Source organism: Balearica regulorum, chromosome 20, assembly GCF_011004875.1.
Source record: "Balearica regulorum gibbericeps isolate bBalReg1 chromosome 20, bBalReg1.pri, whole genome shotgun sequence".
NCBI classification, from domain to species: domain Eukaryota; kingdom Metazoa; phylum Chordata; class Aves; order Gruiformes; family Gruidae; genus Balearica; species Balearica regulorum.
This window is the reverse complement of record NC_046203.1, coordinates 375,214-397,482: the sequence shown is the minus strand read 5'-3', so window position 1 is coordinate 397,482 and position 22,269 is coordinate 375,214. Positions and strand designations below refer to the sequence as shown.

Sequence of the window (22,269 nt, the reverse complement as noted above, 5' to 3'; positions counted from 1 at the left end):
GGCTGATAAAGAAATGATTTGCAGTATTACCTAGTGCTGCACCAATACTCAAGTTCAGTGAGTATTTAGCATATTTTATGGATAAAGCTATTGCTGTTTACCATTCTGCTGGTTTAAATGAGCACATTGACAAAAGCAGATGCAAGGTGGTTGGGAATACACTTACAGAAAGTGCTTGTCGTCATCCACAAGTGCCTGACTTTTGGCTGCATTGGGTTGTGGGATCTCTTGGAGCTGCATGGACCACCTCTCTGTAGACAGTAGTGGCAACAGTCGAAACAAAGGTTTGCGTTGCCCCAGATCTCATCTCCAGCAGTAACTATAAGCACATGCCTGTATACAATGTTCTCCCCAATGTTCTTCCAGCCATTGGCAGTCTCTGGCTCAGGGACTTCTTGAGCTAAATGTGGTTTCTGTGTCCCATGAGCTCATCTTGGCCTCTCTGCGTGAGCCTTTTACCACCCATAATTTCCTCTGATAGTGCATTTCACGTAGGTTCCCTAAGGTGAGGATAATATGTTTGAAAATAGCGTTCTCTTGTTAGTAAGCAAAAATTTTGTGGGGGTTGGTATGTTTTTAGCTGAGATTTGCTGTCATGGCTGATGCTGGCAGAAAAAGGTGTTTATTTTACAAGAGGAAAAGGGAACTGAATGGCACATTTTTATCCATCAGGACTGTTGAACCTCCTGGCCGTAGTTTTGATGCTAGAGGTACTGCTGTGACACTATTTTCAGTCTTGTTTCTGTTCTGAGGAACAAATGATTAAGAAACAATTTCCCAGTCTCTTCAGTTAAGACCCCTCTGCCCGCAAAAAGGAATGCATTCTGTGCAATACAGTATGTGATACTTTAATAATGTATAAATCAAGTTGGACAGAAGCTGCCTGTCAGTTTTATTAACTTTGACCTTTTCTCCCATTATAGGGATGGTTTGGTAAATATTTAATGGCCCTTATAGATTTTGACAGTTGGATCTGCATTCCTGGGAGCAAAGGTAGATTCTAAAGAAATACTTATAATTAGTAAAAATAGCTTAATCACTGGGAGTCAGTCTTCAAGGACAGAATTGTTTTTTAGAATATATTTATTTTTCATTCTTTTTTTAATGCCTGACCACTAAACGTCAGACTAGCTGGGAGGTTATAAATTTTTTTTAAAAGGTTGCATTTAAAATTCATCTATGATTAGCATCTGTGATTACCTCCATCTCCGAGCAGGTGTCCAAATGATGTTATTTACTTGAAATACCTGTCCATGTCATTCTGCATAGTGAACATAAGTGAATGGTGTGAACAGCACAAAATGGCTGAAGGAGGGCTGCTCGTAATAAGATGCAAGAAGAAAAGGGAAAAGCATGTTCCTGGAGTCAGAGGGGTCTGCTGCCAGAGCTGTCTTTCCCTTGAATTCCCTGCATATTGCACTCCCTGCAAATTCTGATAGTGAAGATTGAAAACTAAGCCCTTGACACTTTGAAACATTGCCTTTCAAACATGTACTGTCCATTGCTCTCATTGATTTTTTTTTTTTTTTTTTCATTTCAGAAATCTGTCGGAGAAAAACAAATTTGAACAAAATTCATTGGTCTAAGCAGAGCTGTTGGGGCAATACAATCCCCCCCTTCCCCAGCCGAGCATGATTCTCTTTCCATTAGGAATGCAATGTGTCTTCATGTTGTGCCACAGCCAAGATCACGTGGCAAAGCAGCCAAGTAAATCAGGAGCCTGTTAAAAAGCCTTATGGATGCTCTGAGCGTTGACATTTGAGTCAAATTGGCTCACGGGTTAGCTTCACTCATTTTAATAGCTGTTTTTAAGTAGATCATTTTACCAACCTTTGTTTCCCTTGTTTTCAGTCAGTACACTGCAGAATAGCTTTGCCTAAGACCACTTTATTTTCTGAACATTTGTAAGTCATAGTTTCCCAACTGTAACCTTTTTTATATGCAGATCATGGGGTTAGAGTTGTTAACGTGTTAAACAGCTCACCTGTTTCAGAACAAGTCTTTAGACTATTTAATGGACACACTGATGTGGGGATTAGAATGATGAAGGATTGCATTTGTCTGACACTGATTCTTGAGCTTTTTTCCCCACCCCCTTGTCTTCAAAAATGGGGAACTAAGAATGTAAATTGAAAGTGTTTAGAGGTGAGCTTGTAACTTGTTGCACTTGAAGCTGGTTTCAGGACAGACACAGCACTGTAGCTGTTCTTAAATTTGCAAGCAGTGGGAATGCATGCAAAATCTTGCAGATTCATGTTGTGTCCTTCATAAATTTGTCTTTCATTGGCAAGTAAAAGAGTAGAGGAGAAGGTTACTGAATGTGAATCTTTCTGTTACAATGCTATGGAGACATGCTAGCAGGTATTTTGAAGGCTAGATTTTTCTTTACTGTGGCAGAAACTTCTTTGCGAATGTTTTGTGTTTTTATGTTTAAGTAAAAAAAAAGATGAGTGTTATTTCTAAAAAGCTCACTTATATAGTGAAAGGGTTGCATCTTTCTTCTTATCTTCTCCCAAAAAGTAAGAATGCTTCATCCCTTGAGAGGAGAAACTGTCTTAACGTTTAAAAGCAAGCCCAAGTTTCAGGAGAGTTAGGACTTGAGAGGAAGTCTTTGATTCATCGTCATACTTGCCCTATAGCATAATTTCCTTGCAATACCTATTTCACAGTAGGCTTTTTTAATATGCTTTCTGTTCATATCATCTTCCATCCACGCAATGTATATGAAACACCATATATTAGCTTACTGACTGGCTGTAATTTGAATCAGGTGGTACAGATAGTAGAAGTCTGACATACAGTACTGCAGTGGTGTGTATTTTAATGTGTGTGTTTTTTATTATCCAGTTGCAGTACCATGCTGGGCTAGCATCTGGCCTTTTGAATCAGCAGTCTTTGAAACGTTCAGCCAACCAGATGGGAGTATCTGCAAAACGCAGACCAAAAGCCCAGCCAACAACTCTAGTCTTACCTCCTCAGTAAGTAATGGAATATTTTGAAGGGTATGCATGGGGAGGGGGAGGTGGGGGTTAAACTTTTTATTGTTTGGTTTTTTTTTAAATCATCATAATAGCAACTTTGCATTTTTGTTTTATACAAGATGAATTCTTCATGTTGGACAGGTGAGGTACCCTATGGAAACAATATTTTTTTTTCTTCCGTTTATGGAGACACTGTGACAACAGAAAAGTTGCAAGGACTCTTCTTTGTAGAGGGTCATAAAAGTTTTTGCAACACGAGATTGTCATTGAGGAATGATGTTCCCCTGATTAGTATGACTTGGAGCTTCAAGTAGGACTTTTCTGAAGGTCCTAAAAGGCTGAAGCCAAAAAGTCTTTGGTGTGAGTACTTTCTTGACAAACGTCTGTTCTGAGTCCATCTGTTCACCATATGTTAGTTTTGCATTGGATCTAAACCTTTTACAGGTGACAAGCAATTATAAGGACACTTAGAAACTGTTTGAGGACACAGAGTATCAACACTTTAGGCAGTCTGTGTACTGATGCCAGAAACACAGAGATATCCACAACTAAGCTTATAAATTAATAAACTGCTTAAAATATTTAGTTACATATAAGAAAATGATTATTATGTAGAAAATGAAGTGCTAAGCAATTATTCATTGTACTGAGCATCCTTGTAGTTTGTGGAAACGGCCTGCTTTTTTTCACAGAACAAGAGTCACTGATGTATAAACACTATGCTACTAAAAACTTCATACTTGTGATAATAAAAGTCCCTGTTGTCACCAGAGTCCACAGGCCTAAGTTGATGAGGAATCAAAGGAAGTTTAGAAATTTTTCCTTATATGAAATGAGGAAAAAAATCAGAGTCAACAGAGCTTTTCCCTTGTATATTAACTTTAAAGGGCTGCTAATTCAAGAATCCATAAAATGTTCTGTTGTTTTACCAACTTCAGATGAAGAAAAATGGTTAGAAAGGCAGCTCTAACAGAACTATAGGTTTGAAAACCAGATGTTGTTTCTCTTATATCTGTGAAGGAACAGGGGAATATCATGACAAACTGGCTAATTAGTTTTCCTTCCTTTGTTGGGGTATCACGTTTATCCGGAGCTTGAAATGTGTGGTGGGTTGACCCTGGCTGGAGGCCAGGTGCCCCCCAAAGCTACTCTGTCACTGTCGTCCTCAGCTGGGCAGGGGAGAGAATATATAACCAAAGGCTCGTGGGTCAAGACAAGGACAGGGCGAGATTGCTCACCAATTACTATCATAGGCAAAACAGACTTGACTTGGGGAAAAATAATTTATTACCAATCAGACCAGAGTAGAATAATGAGAAATAAAATTAAATCTTAAAACACCTTCCCTTTACCCTCCCTTCTTCCCGGGCTCAACTTCATTCCCGACTCCTGCCTGGAGCATCTTCTCCCCCTCCTTTTTCACTGGCCTTGGTGTCTGAAGTGTTGTTCCTCTCATGTATTCTGATTCCCTTCTCTGCTTGCAAATTGCTCTTAGTGTTGCACAGGTTTCTTCCCCTTCTTAAATACATGATTCCAGAGGTGCTATCGCTGTTGCTGATGGGCTCGGCCTTGGCCAGTGGCAGGTCCATCTTGGGGCCGGCTGGCATTGGCTATGTTGGACATGGGGGAAGCTTCTGGCAGCTTCTTGCAGAAGCCACCCCTGTAGCCCCCTCGCTATCAAATCCTTGCCATGCAAACCCAATACAAAATGGACTATCCAAGAAGTCTATAAACTAGAGTACTGTGATACCAGTTGTCACAGTTTTTATCCAGACATCTTAAAATATTTTGGTGGTTTGGTTTTTTTCTTTAATCATGGTTTCTCTGGTTACTAGAAATACATATAGTGAGAGAGAAAGAGCTAGCTTTTATTTTTGCATAGAAAAGTCTGTACTTAAACAGTTCACAGAATCATAGAATACTAGTTTGGAAGGCACCTCAAGGATCATCTGGTCCAACCTTTCTGGGCAAAAGCTCCATCTAGACAAAAGCACCGTCTAGGTAAGATGGCCCAGCCAAAATCTTAAGTGTCCAATTTTGGGTAAAAAAAATTGCAGCTGTATAAATCCTAATATGAGGTATGTCATATACACACTTAAAAGTATGTCTGTTTATCTGCAGGAGATTTTTCCTTCAGTGGTGCGTTTACCTAGAATTTGCAGAGAATTAAATTTTAGTGTGGTAACTAAACTTTAGCTAGTAGTTGAATTACGTTTCAGTATCTTATTACCACTTCCAGCATTATTCACAGGGTAAAATATCTTTATGCTGAACTGGCCCTTTACCTGTCCCTCCCTTCCTCCTCTCGGGCTTCTCTTTGACCTTTCCGTATTTGTCCTTATTTGCTATCTTGGTGTATCTTAAGAAGAGAATAATAGTTATTTTAAGTCAAATCGAATACCTGTTGAGCTCTATATCATGTCTTAACACAGGGCAGAAGCGGATTATGAAAAGACTTATGAAAATAGGCTTATGAAAAGTATTTTTTTAAAGAAGTATAGCAAATGGATATTAATATCTTGATTTTTCTGTAGTTTCATGCAAATAATGATGAATCATGATGTGATTTATTTTTTTCCTTCTCTTCATTGTCTATAAAATGCAAAGGAAGACGATATCCGGGTGCAAAACTACAGATCTCCTTGAAAGGGCATACTGCATACTAATTTTCCCATGGCAATTCAGGGAAATTTTTTTAGCTTTATTGATTAGTCAGGGAAGGGGTAACTATTTCTTTGTCTTTTTGCTTTGATGTATGCTATTAAAATTAAGTTCAGTGACAAGTCTTTGGGCTGAGTAACAATCTGCTATGAGTCAAGTATATATTAAGTGTTGTTCAGAGCAACTATATTCTCTAGAGCTTTTCTTAAACAGAAGTAGTTGAAACCAGCTACATGCCAAAATGTCATTTTAGGATAGCAGGTTGGAGCAAATAGCAACACTGCAGTAATCCTTTTCAGCCAGCAAAGGCATGCAGAAAACACTGCTCGGGAGGTAACATAAGCGATAATTTGGACAAAGACTCTTCTAAAAACAGGTCTATTTTTATGCAGATTTTGCATATGGATAACTTGATGTTAAACATGTCTTAATTTGAGTTAAAGGTACCATTTGGAGCATGTTAGAGAGCATGTTACTGATTTTTTTTTTTTAACTTATATTCCTTTTCCTTGAAGAAACTGCATGGGTAACTTTTCTGATTGCACGTTACATTCTTAATGACAATGATGGAAGCTGAGCAATTATCTGGTAAATCCATGTCTCTGGTCTTTACTGTTATGGTGAGACTTGAGTTTTATTCCACAGACTAAATGTGTCCAAATGGTGTCCCTTCCCAAAAAGGTGGTAATACAAAACATGATTCTTGTACTCTGTCAACTCATTGTTTACTTGAGTCCTTAGTCTCTCTCCCTGCTCTGCATTTTCTTCTCCTTTCCTCTCCAAAACGGTGCTTTTTTAAAAAAGAAAAAAAAAAAAAGAGGCAAACAAAACACAAACGCAAAACCTCTCAGCAGGTCTTGGAGGCTCAGCCATATTTTCTTACCTTAGGCTCACAGAAGGAGCTGGAGAAAGGGTTTCACTAATGGCAAAGCTGATTCTTGGTGGGCCCACTTATTTGTCCCGTGCCAGCCTTACGCTATCTTTTGATGTGCTCTGGTCTGGAGGCGAGAAGCTGTAGTTTTTCACTAGTAGATATCTGAAACAGCATTAGTAATTTTGAATCAAAAAGATATTTTTAAAAATGGAAGGACTCAGTCCTATGCGACCAGTACCAGGAAAATTTTCATTTTCTCACTGTTTTCATTATCTGAGGTCTTCTAAGGGTGCTGAAGAGTTTTGAAGACCTTTAGTTGTTCACTTTTGCTTTTCAGTATCTGTTTTCACTGGCTCTGCAAGTGGAGAAAGGAATACTAGATTGCTATGCGTTTCATTTCTAGCCAAATGAAATCTGTATGAGAAAATGACTTAACTGCTGGCTTCTTTCTCTCCCTGCTTTGTCCCTCCTTCTGTCTTCTATTAACAAGACATCTCCCTGTACTTGCTAATAGATGCGCTCCCTCACATGCTTCTCATCTGGCTGCTGGTTCCCTCCTCCTGTTAAACAATCTCAAAGCAGTGTTTGCTGAAGTGCTGAAAGCTGTCAGCTCCTTCCAAGTGACTAGGAAAGCATGCAACCCTTCTGAAAACCAGGATGACTGCTTCTGGTTTGAAATAAATACAATAAGAAATGATAGCTCTTAGTTTTTTCTTTCCTCTTAGAATATAGTAATTGACACACTTATTCTCGTATTATTTTGCTTGGTGCCATGTCTCAAAAGCAAATTCTCAGTTATCAAGTTGACTCCATGACCCTGTGGGAGCAGAGTGCTGCACCCCAAAGAGTCTAGGGTGGCTGAGAGCAGTGAGCCCACGGAGGTAGTCTCTGCCAGCGGACCGCTGTGCTGAGAGCCCAACAGACTCTGGTATGTCATTATCTAGCTGAAAAATGACAGCAATGAGTCACTGTGTGATGAGGAGGATGAAAGAAAAGAGGAAGTATAGGATGGTACCTGCAGTTATATTCATTGGCACACACAAGAGGGTCACTTAGTTTTCATAGAATCATAGAATGGTTTGAGTTGGAAGGGACCTTAAAGATCATCTAGTTCCAACCCCCCTGCTGTGGGCAGGGACACCCTCCACTAGACCACGTTGCCCAAAGCCTCATCCAACCTGGTCTTAAACACTTCCATCCACATCCTCTCTGAGCAACCTGTTCCAGTACCTCACCACTCTAACAGTAAAGAACTTCTTTCTAACATCTAATCTAAATCAACCCTCCTTCAGCTTAAACCCATTACCCCTTGTCCTGTCACTATACTCCCCAATAAACAGTCCCTCACCATCTTTCCTGTAGGCCCCTTCAGGTAGTGGTCAGCCGCAATTGGATCTCCCTGGAGCCTTCTTTTCTCTAGGCTGAACAATCCCAACTCTCTCAGCCTGTCCTCATAGGAAAGGTGCTCCAGCCCTCTGATCAGCTTTGTGGCCCTCCTCTGGACTCGCTCCAACAGCTCCATGTCTCTCCTGTACTGGGGCCCCCAGAGCTGGACGCAGTACTCCAGGTGGGATCTCACAAGAGCAGAGTAGAGGGGCAGGATCACCTCCCTGGACCTGCCAGTCATGCCTCTTTTGATGCAGCCCAGGACACAGTTGGCTTTCTGGGCTGCAGGCGCACACTGCTGGCTCATGCTGAGCGTCTCATCAATCAATACCCCCAAGTCCTTCTCCTCGGGGCTGCTTTCAATCCATTCCTCGCCCAGCCTGTAGTTGTGCTTGGGATTGCCCCAACCCACGTGCAGGACCTTGTACTTGGCCTTGTTGAACTTCATGCGGTTTGCACAGGCCCACCTCTCCAGCCTGTCAAGGTCCCTGTGGATGGTATCCCTTCCCTCCAGCGTGTTGACCACACCACGCAGCTTGGTGTCGTTGGCAAACTTGCTGAGGGTGCACTCGATCCCATTGTCCATGTCACTGACAAAGATGTTGAACAGTGCTGGTCCCAGTACCGACCCCTGAGGGATGTCACTTGTCACCATTCTCCACTTGGACATTGAGCTGTTTATCACAACTCTTGAGTGCGACCATCCAGCCAGTTCCTTATCCACTGCATGGTCCATCCATCGAATCCATGTGTCTCTAATTTAGAGACAAGGATGTCATGCGGGACAGTGTCAAATGCCTTGCACAAGTCCAGGTAGATGATGTCAGCTGCCCTTCCCTTATCCACTGACGCTGTAACCCCATCATAGAAGGCCACCAAGTTTGTCAGGCACGATTTGCCCTGAGTGAAGCTGTGTTGGCTGTCACCAATCACCTCCTTATCTTCCATGTGTCTGAGCATAGTCTCCAGGAGGGTCTGCTCCATAATCTTGCCAGGCATGGAGGTGAGGCTGACCGGGCTGTAGTTCCCTGGGTCTTCCTTTTTACCCTTCTTAAAAATTGGGTTATGTCCCCCCTCTTCCAGTCGGCGGGAACTTCGCCGGACTGCCAGGACTTCTCAAATATGATGGCGAGTGGCCTGGCCACTTCATCCACCAGTTTCCTCAAGACCTGCGGATGCAACTCATCAGGTCCCATGGACTTGTGCCCCTTCAGGTTCCTTAGATATTCTCGAACTTGATCTTCTCCTACAGTGGGCGGTTCTGCATTCTCCCAGTCTCTGCCTTCTGTGACCTGGGCAGTGTGGCATTTGCCAGTGAAGACTGAGGCAAAGTCATTGAGCACCTCAGCCTTCTCCATATTCTGGGTAACCAGGTCACCCGTTTCATTTTGGAGGGGACCTACATTTTCCCTCATCCTCCTTTTATCTCTGACATAGAAGCTTTTCTTGTTGTCCTTGACATCCCTGGCCAGACTAATTTCTATCAGGGCTTTGGCTTTCCTGACCTGCTCCCTGGCTGCTCAGACAGTTTCGCTGTATTCTTCCCAGGCTACCTGGCCTTGCTTCCACCCTCTGTAGGCTTCCTTTTTTTTTGTTTGACTTTGCCCAGGAACTCTTTGTTCATCCACGAGGGCCTCTTGGTGTTTTTGCTTGACTTCCTCTTTGTTGGGATGCATCGCTCCTGAGCTTGGAGGAGGTGACCCTTGAATACTAACCAGCTGTCTTGGGCCCCTCTTCCCTCCAGGGCTTTGTCCCATGGTATTCTACCAAGCAGGTCCCTGAAGAGGCCAAAGTCTGCTCTCCTGAAGTCCAGGGTAGTGAGCTTGCTGCATGCCCTCCTCGCTGCCCTGAGGATCCTGAATTCCACCATTTTGTGGTCACTGCAGCCAAGGCTGCCCTTGAGCTTGACATTCCCTACCAGGCCCTCCTTATTGGTGAGAATAAGGTCTAGCATGGCACCTCTCCTCGTGGGCTCTTCTGTCACTTGGAGGAGAAAGTTGTCATCGACACATTCCAGGAACTTCCTGGATTGCTTGTGCTCAGCTGTGTTGTCCCTCCAGCAGATGTCAGGGTGATTGAAGTCCCCCGTAGGGACCAGGGCTTGTGAGCGTGAGGCTGCTCCTATCTGCCTATAGAGGGCTTCATCTGCTCAGTCCCCCTGGTCAGGTGTAGCACACCCCGGCTATGATGTCCCCTGCCTCAGCCCTCCCTTTAATCCTGACCCATAGGCTCTTGGTCGGCTCCTCATCTATCCCCAGGTGGAGCTCCACGCACTCCAGCTGGTCATTGACGTAGAGGGCAACACCCCCTCCTCGTCTGCCCTGCCTGTCCTTCCTAAAGAGCCTGTACCCTTCCATCCCAACACTCCAGTCACAGGAGCTGTCCCACCACGTCTCTGTAATGCCAATAAGGTCATAGCCTTTCAGGCGTGCACACGTCTCCAGCTCGTCTTGTTTCTTCCCCATGCTCTGTGCGTTTGCGTAGAGGCATTTCAGTTGTGCCCCCGATGAGGCTGACTTATTGGCTGGGGTGGCTGGAATTCTTTTGATGTATCTTCCCAGTGTTACCCCGTTGGTTCCTGTTGCATCCGGAGCCCCCGGCTCATCTCCTCTAGGCTTCGAGCGTGTTGTAGTGCATCCAGCACATCTCTGAGCAGTAGGCTGAGGGCCCTTGCCAGCACCCCGGTTTTTTTTAATGGGAAGTTTCAAGGGTCTCAGCTGAAAACCTTGTGACTTTGATAGCTCTGTTGCATGGGGTTTTCTCAGTGCTCCCAGATTAATCATCTGTCTTCTCTGTCTGGAAGGAAATTGCCAGAACAAGAACATGCTCACCACAAAAGGTACTGAGACTCTTGCCCTTTATGGTGCCTTTGAGGGTCATTTGTTGTGACATTTGTGGTTTTGGGGAAATAAGCATGCTATAAACAATAAACAAGTGGAAGCCTGGTTCTTATTTGACAACTTCAGGTTCAATGGAGAGAGAAGCTTGGGTAAAAGGGAGTCCATTTTTTTTGTTTTAGGGCTCTTCAACTTGTCTTGTAAATCTCTTGTGCTCTGATGTATGCCCTAACCTGACAGTGAAACCTTTGTAATAAATTGAGTAAAAATCTCTGTGAATTTGTACTCTATTGCTAGGAGCAGAACAGCAAAATTACTTTTCCTTTATTTTAAAAAAAAAAAAGAAAAAAAGGCAGTGCTGCCCATGATATTGCTCTAGATAAATAAGCAACAAAAAGATATGAAGATAATTTTTCTTTTAGGAGGTAATAAGAACTTGAGGGTAGAGTGCTGGGCAGAGACTCAGAAGGGCCAAGTTGTTTCTGCCACTTGTTCTGGGTGAGATGGAGGAGGTCTCTATTCTGCTTTCTACATCTCAAAATCCATCTGGATTCTTCTACAGAAGATGGATATGTTCAGAAGACATCCATACTTGCTCCATCCATCTTAACAAAAGATGCTCTTTAGTGAGTGGTCTCCTTTAAAAGCTTAACTTACTCGGCTCAGCAGGTATCTGTTCATCTGGATTTGGAAAATAAATTTACAGATATCCCAAACTCTGTTTACTATAGCTTGGTTCAATACCAGCATAGTCAAAGTGTTGTTCTTTCATAGCATTAATGCCTGATCAGCTTTAATAACACTGTGATGTAAGTAGTACTGTAAGGTTCTGTTGTATTTGTTCAAGAGCTTTCTCCAGGACACGAGTTGAGTCTTGAGGAAGGAATTTAGTTAGAAATAGTCGGTGATGTAGTATTCCAAAAAAAGTTGCTATTTTTAACAGGTAACAGAAAGGTATGTGTGTGTATATATATAAACTATACACCCAGTCATCAGATGTGCCAGAATAAATTATTTGGAACTTAACTTGTGTAATTTATCACTTCTACATTAAGAAAAATCCTGATGAGCCCTTTGCCAAGAGTTATTGGAGAAAAGGTTTTTTTCAGCATTTTGTCTTATAAACAGCATCTAATTGCTTCCTATGTTGAGGGATTTTTTGTTATGAAAGAAAGAAGCAGATTATTCTAAAGATAATGGCAAAACATGCTTAAGCCAATAAATGTTCATAGGTTTTGTATTTTTTAAGACCATATGTTTAAATTATGCTTATCTAGTCTGACCTCGCTGTGGTATAGAGGTCTGAAATCCCAGCCGGGGATTTGGACTTTGAAACTGAGAATGCAGTGTGCCAGTGAAGTGTGACACCTGGTATGTGAGCTGTGGGGAATGTGGTTATTTAACATGCAACTGTTGTTATTGCAGTAATCCCATTCAGTGTTACGAGCTGTACTCTAACATTTGGGCTTCTCCTTAGATGTATTGAGGAGTAGAAGAGCGAAGTGTATGACTATATTTTCTATTTTGAGAAGAGTCATCAGAAGTTCTTTGCAGTTCTAAAGTTCTTCTTTCCCCCTACTGGCAAAGCTGCATTAAGTATCAATATTCATTAAATACCACTGAGATGATAATGTAATAAAGCAATAATCCTCAGGCCCACATCTATACTTCTCTCCAGAAGAGTTGAGGTTGAGAATATAATTAAAGATTAAAACTCTGTTTGCATTCTGGAACATGGAGATATCTTTTTGTACATGATGGGGAATTGTATTAATAAGGAAGAGATCAGTTTCCAATAACTTTCAATACTAGGAGCTCATTTAATATCTCTGTTCACGTTTAAGTTTCTCACTGTATTCCTTTAGCTTGACTTTAGCAAGACAGTGCAACAGGAACTGTAAAAGAACATGTTGCCGAAATACATGACCCTTTTGCTCTGCAAATTAATCCCTTTTCATATGAAGAATAAAAAGATTAAAAATTAGTTCTTTATATTGTAAGACAATAATATTTACATGAATAAGTTTAATTACTTTGCAGCCATGTACCATGTAGATCAAACATTAATTTTAGTATTTGGCATCTTGTGCACAGTTTGGATCACATTGTTGTACTGTTTTCTTTTTATTTTTAGTAAATTAATGAACACCTGTTCTGCAGCTGTTTTGTGAAGCTATTTTAGTGTAAATTGCACTGTATTCCTGTTCAGTGTGATTGCATTTATCCTTAACTGGTATATTGATTTTTAGTGCATTCAGAACTTACATGCGCATCTTGCAGGATCTTGTGATACTCAAGTCTCTGATATTTAACCTGGTTCAACTAAATAGAAAGTCTCTTTAAAACTTTCTATATTGTATTCCATCAGCTTGTTAAATAATTCTTACTTTCCCTTAAAGAATCTTAGCCAATTGGTTCTTTGCTCTTTTATTATTTTTTTTCCCCTGCCCATTTGTATGGTTTTGTTGTATATGGTCAATCTTTGTTAAATACTTTGTTTTGCTTTTTAATAAGCTCCATAATTCTGCACAGAAGGTCCAAACCACTGGCTTTTCCCCTCTCAAATATTTGTATTTTAACTACCAAAGCTAATCTAGCTAGATAGAGTACTAGTTTTTAGTAACCTCTGGTGAAAAGGATTGTGCTCGTTAAACAGGTGGTTTTGCGAGCATTTGTCCATTTCCTAGAGGAAGATCTATTTGAATTATAAAATCCATGCTGTGCATTTCAGGAATTATCTTTTCTAAATATAGTGGTGGTGGAGTGGTACATTGGAAGGATGCTGTTGCACGGTATGCATTCCCCTAAAATTTTTCAAAGGAATACAGATAGTGTATATGTAGTACTTAATTTCTTTAAAGGAAGACTACAGAATAATATGAACCTATTCAAACTGCCACCTACAGCAGTGCTTCAGAGAATAGCAGTGTCCCCAAGTGAATTTTTCAAACCATGTAGAATGTAATAGAGAATAATGAGCAAACAGGAAACCACTATTTTGACAGCTTTTGTTACAGGAAGATAAGTGCAGTGGAATTCAGATCATAATGAATTTTAGCAGCTATTGAAAATATGATAAAGTTATTTTAAGACATAGACACATTTTGGTTTCTTTTGGATTTTTTTTCAGGTTTCCTTTCTGCCTACCAAGCAGAGATGACAACTGTTGCTTTTAGACAAATTGTTTCACAGAAACAAGACTGGACCCTGTATAGTATACCTTTTGGTTCAGGTTTAGTGGGACCCCTGGGTACTTCTAGTTTCCTTAAATACAGTAAGCGTTGAAGCTGTATCCTAGGGCATGGGAGGAAGTTACAATTACATAATCCTAATTTCTTCATTTTCTTCTCAACAGCATTTCCCCTCCACGGGGAAAGGTGAGAAATCTGGTTGTCTGGATTACTACAAAGTATGTTGCCACTGTGGTATTAGAAATGCTGATTTAAGTTACCCTTAAACTCAATGGCAACATTTAATAGACAGCTTGGAGCTGATCTGGTTCTTTTCACATTCAGTAGCTGGGACACTCCAATCCCAAAACCGGGGAAGCCTCTGCCATGGTTGAACCCATAATTACAAATTATGAGGGGGAAACTACGAGGTGATAGCACATCATTAAACTTTATTGGACTGAGTTTTATCAAGAGAACAGCTGTGCGTGTGGGTGTCACGTTGTTCTGTCTGGTTTTCAAATGTAATGCAAGTGAGTTAACCAGTCCTTGTCATTTAGATGAAAGATGATTCTAAGCTTTTAAAGAGAGATTATTTTTCCTGATGGCCCATGTCAACAACAGTGACAAGCAGTTTGTAGAGCTCAGTAGCCGTCTGTTTTCAGGCAAAGAGTGGTGATTAGCCTGCCTTTGCTTTATTCTGTTTTTTTTTGTGTGTTTTGTTTAAATACTGGAGGGGGGAAAGCAGTCTGCTATTAAATGTAATAGCAATCTGTCTCTTTTAGTTAGGTGGTATTTACTGTTTAGCACTCAATATAATTTAACTGGAAAGAAAAAAATCCACAATACTGTTTTGATTCATGAGGGGCTTTATTAGACAACTCCAATGAGATCAAATCCAATAATTTACCAGGGATGTAACATTGATTAGTTATCCTACTGTTTGTAGCCAACGATACTTCACCAAGCTCTACTCCAAAAATGGGAGAAGGGGGCAATCAAGTTGAACTTTTGATTTCAGTGTAAGAGGAAAATTTTAAAATAAGGTGCTATTAATTTGTTTTATGTGTGTGCTTTTTTTTCCACTGCTGTTCGCTCAGGTTATCTATCATGTTTAGCTTTAGAACCAAGTATGTCTTTTGTAACCTGTTTAGATACCAAAGATACAGAAAGCAGGCAGATGATGTGGGGTTTTTTTTCCTCTCTCTTTCTTTCTTTCTGTGGGCTCTTGAGGTCAGTTGATTGTCCTTTTCTGTACTTTATTAAGGATGTATGTGGTTTCTTTAGTAAGAGACAATTTTGAATAGTGGACCAACACAGATTTAATGAGAATGTGAAATCTGAGGAAGAAATGTGATTTGCTTTTGAAGTGTATAGATGATAAACGTGTACTATAGCACTAGTCCCACGACAGATAGTACCTGGGGTCTATAGCTCACTTCTGCATCTCTGACTTCTAAATTTTTGTATGGCATAGTGTAATACAATTTAAATCAAATTGTCTTTTACACTGTAAACTTGATCACTCAAAAAGTATTAAACCAGTGTTTGCAAAATAGGAAAAACCCTCTTAAAGTGCTAATATATTCTGGATTTTCATTGATTTTTATCTCCTATCAGTAGAAGCGCTGGAGCCACAGATAAAGCTGTGTGACTTGGAGAGTTGGGCAGGATCTGAAGTAGATCCTTACACTGGTAAAAGGGAGCAGTTCCGTAACATACTGTTGTGAGTTTTAGCAGATTTGGTCCCGGTACCTGTGAAGAGTGGTGGAGCGAGGAGGCACTTGCCTGCCTTGTGCTCTGTGCCCTCCTGCAGCAGTCACCAGGTGGGTGGGAGAGTGCAGCGTGACTTCTGTGGAAGCTCACTAGGTGTTATTGAATCATCTAGGTCCATTTTGCCACTCCTTGGGTGCAACGTGACTTTGTGTGGAAGTTTTTTTGGTTTGTTTGGGGTGCCATTCTTGAGTCTGGTGCTGGGTAACAGTACTGAGTTAAGACCTTTGTTCTGGGTGTCTTTAGAAATAGGATTATTTTAAAAATTTTAATCTTGATCTAATCTCTTAATATGTTGATATATCTGACAGCAGGGGTTTCTGTAATAATAATCTTTGTTTTGGTATACCAGATCAATGCTTTTTTTTTTTTTTTTTGGCTATAGTTATATACTGAATTTAATTTCATTCCATTAAGTACTATGCAGCTGCATATTTTCTTACGAAGTAATTTCAAAAGACCAGCAGGCATTGATCAACACAGATTGTCCAAAGAAAAGATTTTTGACTAAAACCAAATGTTCCTTATGATATTAATTAACAGGATAATAATTTCTATCTGTGCAAGGACAAGAGACAAGGATCTTGGATGCTGCTTTATCCCTAGTAAATTACTGAAATGTGCATTAGTTGTGTTGTAAAACTTTACAGTGTGTTTTAACACGGAGGAAAAATCTGTTTTATTCACTTTTCAGAAATATTCTAGCCAAACATTGTGGGAAGAAAGTGCATGTAATTAAGGTTTCATCATTTCTTTGCAGTGCATAGAGCTTCACTGACTAGTGTGTTGTGAGCTGTTAGGGACTGATAGCCTTAGCTCAAGTGTCCTTGTAGTGTACACCTCCGTGCACATGTCTGTCACGAAGATGTTCACCAAAAGAGGCCTGGGGCCGATGGCTGTTGATATGTTGGTGTCATATTCCACAAACTAATCCTGCAAATAGGATTGCTCTGAGTGTGATGTGCAGCCCTGTGTGACTGAACACAGTGATTTGAAATAATTCCCATCTCCTTTGCTGGAGATTAACTGGAACACTCCGTGGCTGGGAGATGAAAACGCTGTATCTCTTTGGAAACTTTGGGCCGTGTACCGGCCTTGATCTGCATGTTCATTTTCCAGAATATGCACAGATCCGGAGCAGTGTGTAGCCCTTAGTGAATGTCAGTGTTACTGGGGACTGCAGCTGCCTTGTGAAAGAGCAAATTTCTGACTCTCTGATGTATGTTTGCCTTAAAGGTAATGTTTGTGTGAGAACTGTGCCATTAAAAGGTGGCAATTAATTAGAAGTTGTTCCCCAGTCCCAACTGTTAGAAGATACCCTTGCAGCATTTAGAGCAGAACACTAATATTGCACTGTAGGGAATCCCTGTACTTTCAGTAAAAAACAAAGTTAAAGATGAAGATTTTAATGTGTAATTAAAAACTGCAAATACTATTTTAACTGCTTGTTTTTGTGTCAAAAAAAAAAAAAAGGAACACACACTACCAGTGGTTGGACTAATTAGTGAAGAACAAGCTGGATAAGAGAGGAAATTTGTATGAACTTAATAACAATACCAAAGCTCTTGCTAAAGCTGTGATTTTATTGTATGATTGCTTTAACCCCCCTCCCCCCCCCCTTTTTTTTTAAGCTTTACTGTTTGGAGGAGGGGGATTAGAGGCTGCTTTACTGCAGCAGACAATCAATCCAAAAAGAATAAATTAAAACTCTCACTTGCCAAATTCAGAAACACGTTACAGCAAGTGTTTCCATCTGCATTGTTTGTATATTCGCTCGTCAAAGATGCTGAGCAGAAAGAGCAGAGCCGTAATAAGGTGGAGGGAGAAGGTCTCGATATTTTGGTGGCTTAGCAAGAACGGCATTATTGTGTAATCATATTGTATAATGTGATGCGATATGAATGTATTGTGAAGGTGTTTATTAATGACTTTATTTCTGTACCTCTACATGATTCCAAGTAACCTTTAGCTATTTGAGAGGAAAAGTAAACAGCTATACTGTGAGGCGGGATAAAACCCATACTGTTAAGAAGGAAGGTCTGGATGTATCACAGTAAGGAAACTTTGAAGTGTAAGTCGTACCTGAAAATAAAGGCAATTGGAAAGTCCCCTGTAGTTTGGTGCTAACTCTACAAAAAGGGAAAGTTTTCCCAAGTAACAAACTGCAGATGGGGATTTACCTGGGGACTAAAGTGGCTGTTCCCTTCCCTGAGGACTGCAGTGGATGGCAGGCTGGCTGTGCTGCCTGGGGTGCCTGCATTCAGCACCAACCAACCCAGCTTTTGAATTTGAGAGAGACAGCTAAATGTCCTTTCTAACTAGAAAGGATACAGAGTAGAACAACTGCTTTGCTCTGCTTTCTTTACTTCATGTTAAAAATAACTGTTATTACTTTTTAATTTTGCTCTAGGGCATTCTCTGGGTTTTCATGTGTTTACAAGGAACCCTATGGATGGGTTAAATGAGAAAAGCTTGGGTAGTGAATTCTAGCTGATGACTTCATAGAGTTTTCCTCTTAACATAATCTTCATTTGTAATGATTTGAAGTATTTTGGTACAATATTTTGCTTGTTCCATTTTCCCAACTGCCAGTGTAAAAAATAAATAAAATGCAACCATTAGAAGTTTCACTGGGTGAAGTGGGTTGGTTTTCATTACTTTACAGATTTATTTACTGTTATTTTCATTCCCAGTGGTTTAATTTTGGAGAGGACGTCCTGTTTGCTGAATAGATTTTCCCTAGTGAAGTCTTAGCATCGTGTTTGTAATTTCAGTCATGTTACTCAGAAGTATGTGTTTGTCATTTCCAAACAAGTGTATTAATAGCCTAATGCACATTTCTAATTAGACAAAGATACATTTGCCTCATTATTTTAGTTTGTTTCCCTGATTCTTACTTTTGGATGGGTAACATCGGAAGTAAAACACTGTGGAGAGGGAAGACCTGGTGCCATTGGCAGACTTAGTTTTGACTTTTTTCTGTGGCTGCATGCTGTCTCTTTATTGTCTGTGAGTCATGGCCAGGGGAATCCTGTGTTAAGTCCTCTAATTGTAGCAAACAAAAGCATCTCCATGTACCAACTTTTGCACTAAAATCAAGTTTTTCTTTTGTGGTGTTCAGGGTTGTTCTTAAAAATTCTGGTTTGGGAAAGTAATAATTTGTCACAGAGATCATGGTGGTAGTAGTAGTTAATCACTTACTTAACTTTTGCTAAGTTTACCTGGACATCTTGAATGAAATTAAATAAAGATTACATTCTGTGTATGATCATTTTGCTCCGTTATTGCCTATAATACTTGGTTTCCATCTCTTACAAAATACGATTGTGGAATAGTGTTCAGCCTTTTCATTCTGTACCACGTATGTTTAAAAGCACTTAAAGATACAGAGATTCCTAAGTTATTGCAGAGCAAATTACTATTTTGTTGAGTTTCTCTGTGCCTTGGTTTCCCCACATGAACTGGGTGAATTGCATCATCTGGGAATTAGGCAGGAGTGCTGAGAGTAACTCGAGTAATATTTATACAAAGCTGGGACAAGAGAAGGCATTAACTGTAAGGCAGATGCTTTCATCCAGGAGAAGAGTCTGGATTTTTGTCTTTTATAGTCAGTTGTTCAAGACTAGTTAATTTTTTACAAAATTCAAAGTCCAGGAGTGACATGTTGTGAAGAATGAATGACCATGTAATTCCTACTTGCAAGACCTAGTAGGAAGCTCTAACTATGCACTGTCAGCGTTCATTCTGATAAATGAATGGTGATGTATTATTCTGTATCCTTTGTGTTCTTGCCTTTAGGTGTTCATTTCAGTGATGGAAGACAAAGTGCAGACACATGAAATAATTACACAGCAAGCTTGGCTGGAGCCTGTCAGTCTGTGTCAAGCTCCCTAGACTTCTTGGATCTTTACATTGTTGAGCTCTTTTGCTGATTGTTGCTTTCAGTGTTTGGTGTTAAAATCAAATGTACTCTAGAAGTGGCAAAAAACACCTTACTGTTTTGATGTATTTTAAGTCAGAATTTAATATCTGTGTCCAAAATAGCACTACAAAACTGAACTCCCCTCAAGCCAAAACCCAGGTTTTTCTACTTTCTGTTTTACATGCAGAACCTTCTTTCCTTTTGGCTTTTGCATTTTGACAGTCGTTCAACAAGGATGATGTTTTTGCTCATGACAAATTAATATACATCTTGTATGCGGGTCTTACAAAAGAGCCTTTTGTGAAGGACTGCAAGACAAATCAAACTTGGATCTAAATTTGGGGCTAATCAGCTACATGGCAGACTCATAGTTTGAAGGATCATAGTCATATCTAACAGTACTTAGGTATTATAATAAAGGTAAAGTTTAAACATTTATTGCATTTTAACTTCTTTATTGTTCAATTTTAAATAAAAGTTAAGAAAAGAGGGTATTAGGTTGATTAGCTGAATGTCGCTGAGGTGTATTGTTAGCAAATTACCCATAAATTCGACAGTTTAGGAAATAATTCCTGGTTGATAATTATCAGTTTGGTGTTTCAGTTACTAAAGTGCAGTCTGTCCACTGAGCAACTAACCGCCTCTGCTAACCCTCTGCCTGCTGCAGCTTTTTGTATCTTCTAGTCAAGCAGACATTAATGGAAAAGTCTGCTGTGGCAGTAGGAGCTCCAGACTCTCAACTCTGAATCCTCTTTGGTTTCTAGTTGGAGATTGAGTGGGAAGGGACCTCAGGTGGTCATCTAGCCCAGCCTCCCATTCAGAGATGGTCTCTTGTCGCAGGTAGATCACATTAGCCGTGACGTTGCCTAGCTGAATCCTGCAAATTTCCCAAGGATGGAAGATTACACTTGCAGCTATCATCAAAGCAGTTCTCCTGCTTCTAGACATCCAGTTAGTGCTGTTCTTGTTTAAACAAGTCTGCCAAAAACCTATATTTTGAAAATAGCCCTGTTCTAAGGAGGGTTTGAGGGGGAGGTGGCTGATGGAGGGAGAAAGCAGGTATTTTTGGGGAAACTACATTGTAATGTAGATTATAGTAGCCTGTTTAAAAAAACACAGCAAGAAGCAGATGTGCTAACTAAAAGGAGTGCTACAAGGCAGAGTGCTACAAGGCAGAGTGCTTGGGATTTAAAATATTTGTATGATTTTTTTTTTTAATCTAAAATTTGATTTAAAAGCAGTTTATATGTCAATGCCTCCATGATCCTTTCTACTTTGAAAGTTGCCCTTCATTTAGATAAGAGGTTACTTCCTCAACAACATGATTTTACAGTATAATAGATGATAAGCAAATCTAATGCTATCTAATCTTAGGTATTTCTAAGGAAGTGAAGCTAATTTCTTGACATGACAGAGCAATGGTGATTCTTGTATGCCACTTGTAAAATGAGCTTGTTGACAGAAAATGCCAGGTAAAACTATTTTAACATGTGATTATGCTTTTAAAATGAAAATGTATTTTCAGTGCAAAGATAGCAACTTTAACACTGCAGACAGAAAATCAATTATAATTTTTGCTAGTACAGCTAAAATATTATCTGCTGCTACTAATTTCTTTTTGTTGTTCCACAATTGCTGTCTTCCCTCTGTTTTTTTTAATGAAGTCATCGATGGGGATAGAAATTCTGATATTGAAGCCTGAGTGTTGCAATATCATTCTTTCTCTCCTGCTATGTACTTTTGCATCTGCCTGCGATATCATGATTGAATCGTCTGTTTCTATGCTTGTATGTATTTAAGCCACTTAATTTTTATCATGTCTTAGGCATCGTCCTCCACCAGCAAGCTCTTATGTGAGTGAACCACTGTTTGCTTTTGCTATTAATTGCTTTGTTGAAGTGTAAGTATATACTGGATCTTTGAGATCTGCATTTTGCAAATCTCTTGAGTATCTTCTGCTGAGGTTCTTCTCCACACATCTTAAAACGCTGGTGTGAACAAGCTACGTAGAGAACCTGGTTGTTGGATGGACCTTAGTTTCCAGGTTGTTTCAAATATTTCCTTTTCTGTTAACTTGTTCTGGTTGGTTGTTTCAGGGAGTTTCAAGAAAGAGATTTTCTCCCTAACATAAGGTCTGTCCAAATAGTTGATTCCCTTTGATTTCAAATCCTAAGTAAGTAGTTCATTTCCATCTCCTGCATGTGAAGAATAGGATATATTGAGAAAAGTTCAGCTCTCATTTGGGCATAGAGCCTCTCCAGATGTGTCAGCACTGAGGTCGTGTGGCATGCGAGGATGGAAAGTGCTCCTTGACTACCCTGGGATACTGGGAAGTGTATGTACATGCATGTATTTAAGCTAATGGTGTAGGGTTTGGAGGGTTTTTTAAGCCCTTGAAAAGGGTAAAATGAGCCCTTTGTTTTGTTTGCCCATCTCTTTCTCTCTTTTGGTTGCTGACTTCTCACAGTTGCAGCTTATGAAGAAGTCTATTTTCAGTATAACGGGATGGGTTGCAGACAGTCAAAGCAGTGAACCTCTCAGTAGTGTGGCTGAGGATGTAACTATAACTACGTTTGATTTGTATTCAGTCAAGCTTTGTTTTTCTGCTTTCCCATCTTCGTGCTTCCTTTTCAGAGATGTTGTGCAATGTTTATCTCATTGTGTC

At 40.1% G+C, this 22,269-nt stretch overlaps 1 protein-coding gene across 2 annotated transcripts in view; it reads left to right on the top strand.

Annotated features, from left to right (window-relative positions):
• MED27 (mediator complex subunit 27) overlaps positions 1–22,269 on the top strand; it is a 96,932-nt gene that overhangs the window by 33,552 nt on the left and 41,111 nt on the right. For both annotated transcript variants that reach the window (XM_075772068.1, XM_075772067.1), the window contains exon 3: positions 2,848–2,978. In XM_075772068.1, the coding sequence (XP_075628183.1) occupies positions 2,848–2,978 (131 nt within the window). The remainder of the gene's footprint in view (positions 1–2,847; positions 2,979–22,269) is intronic.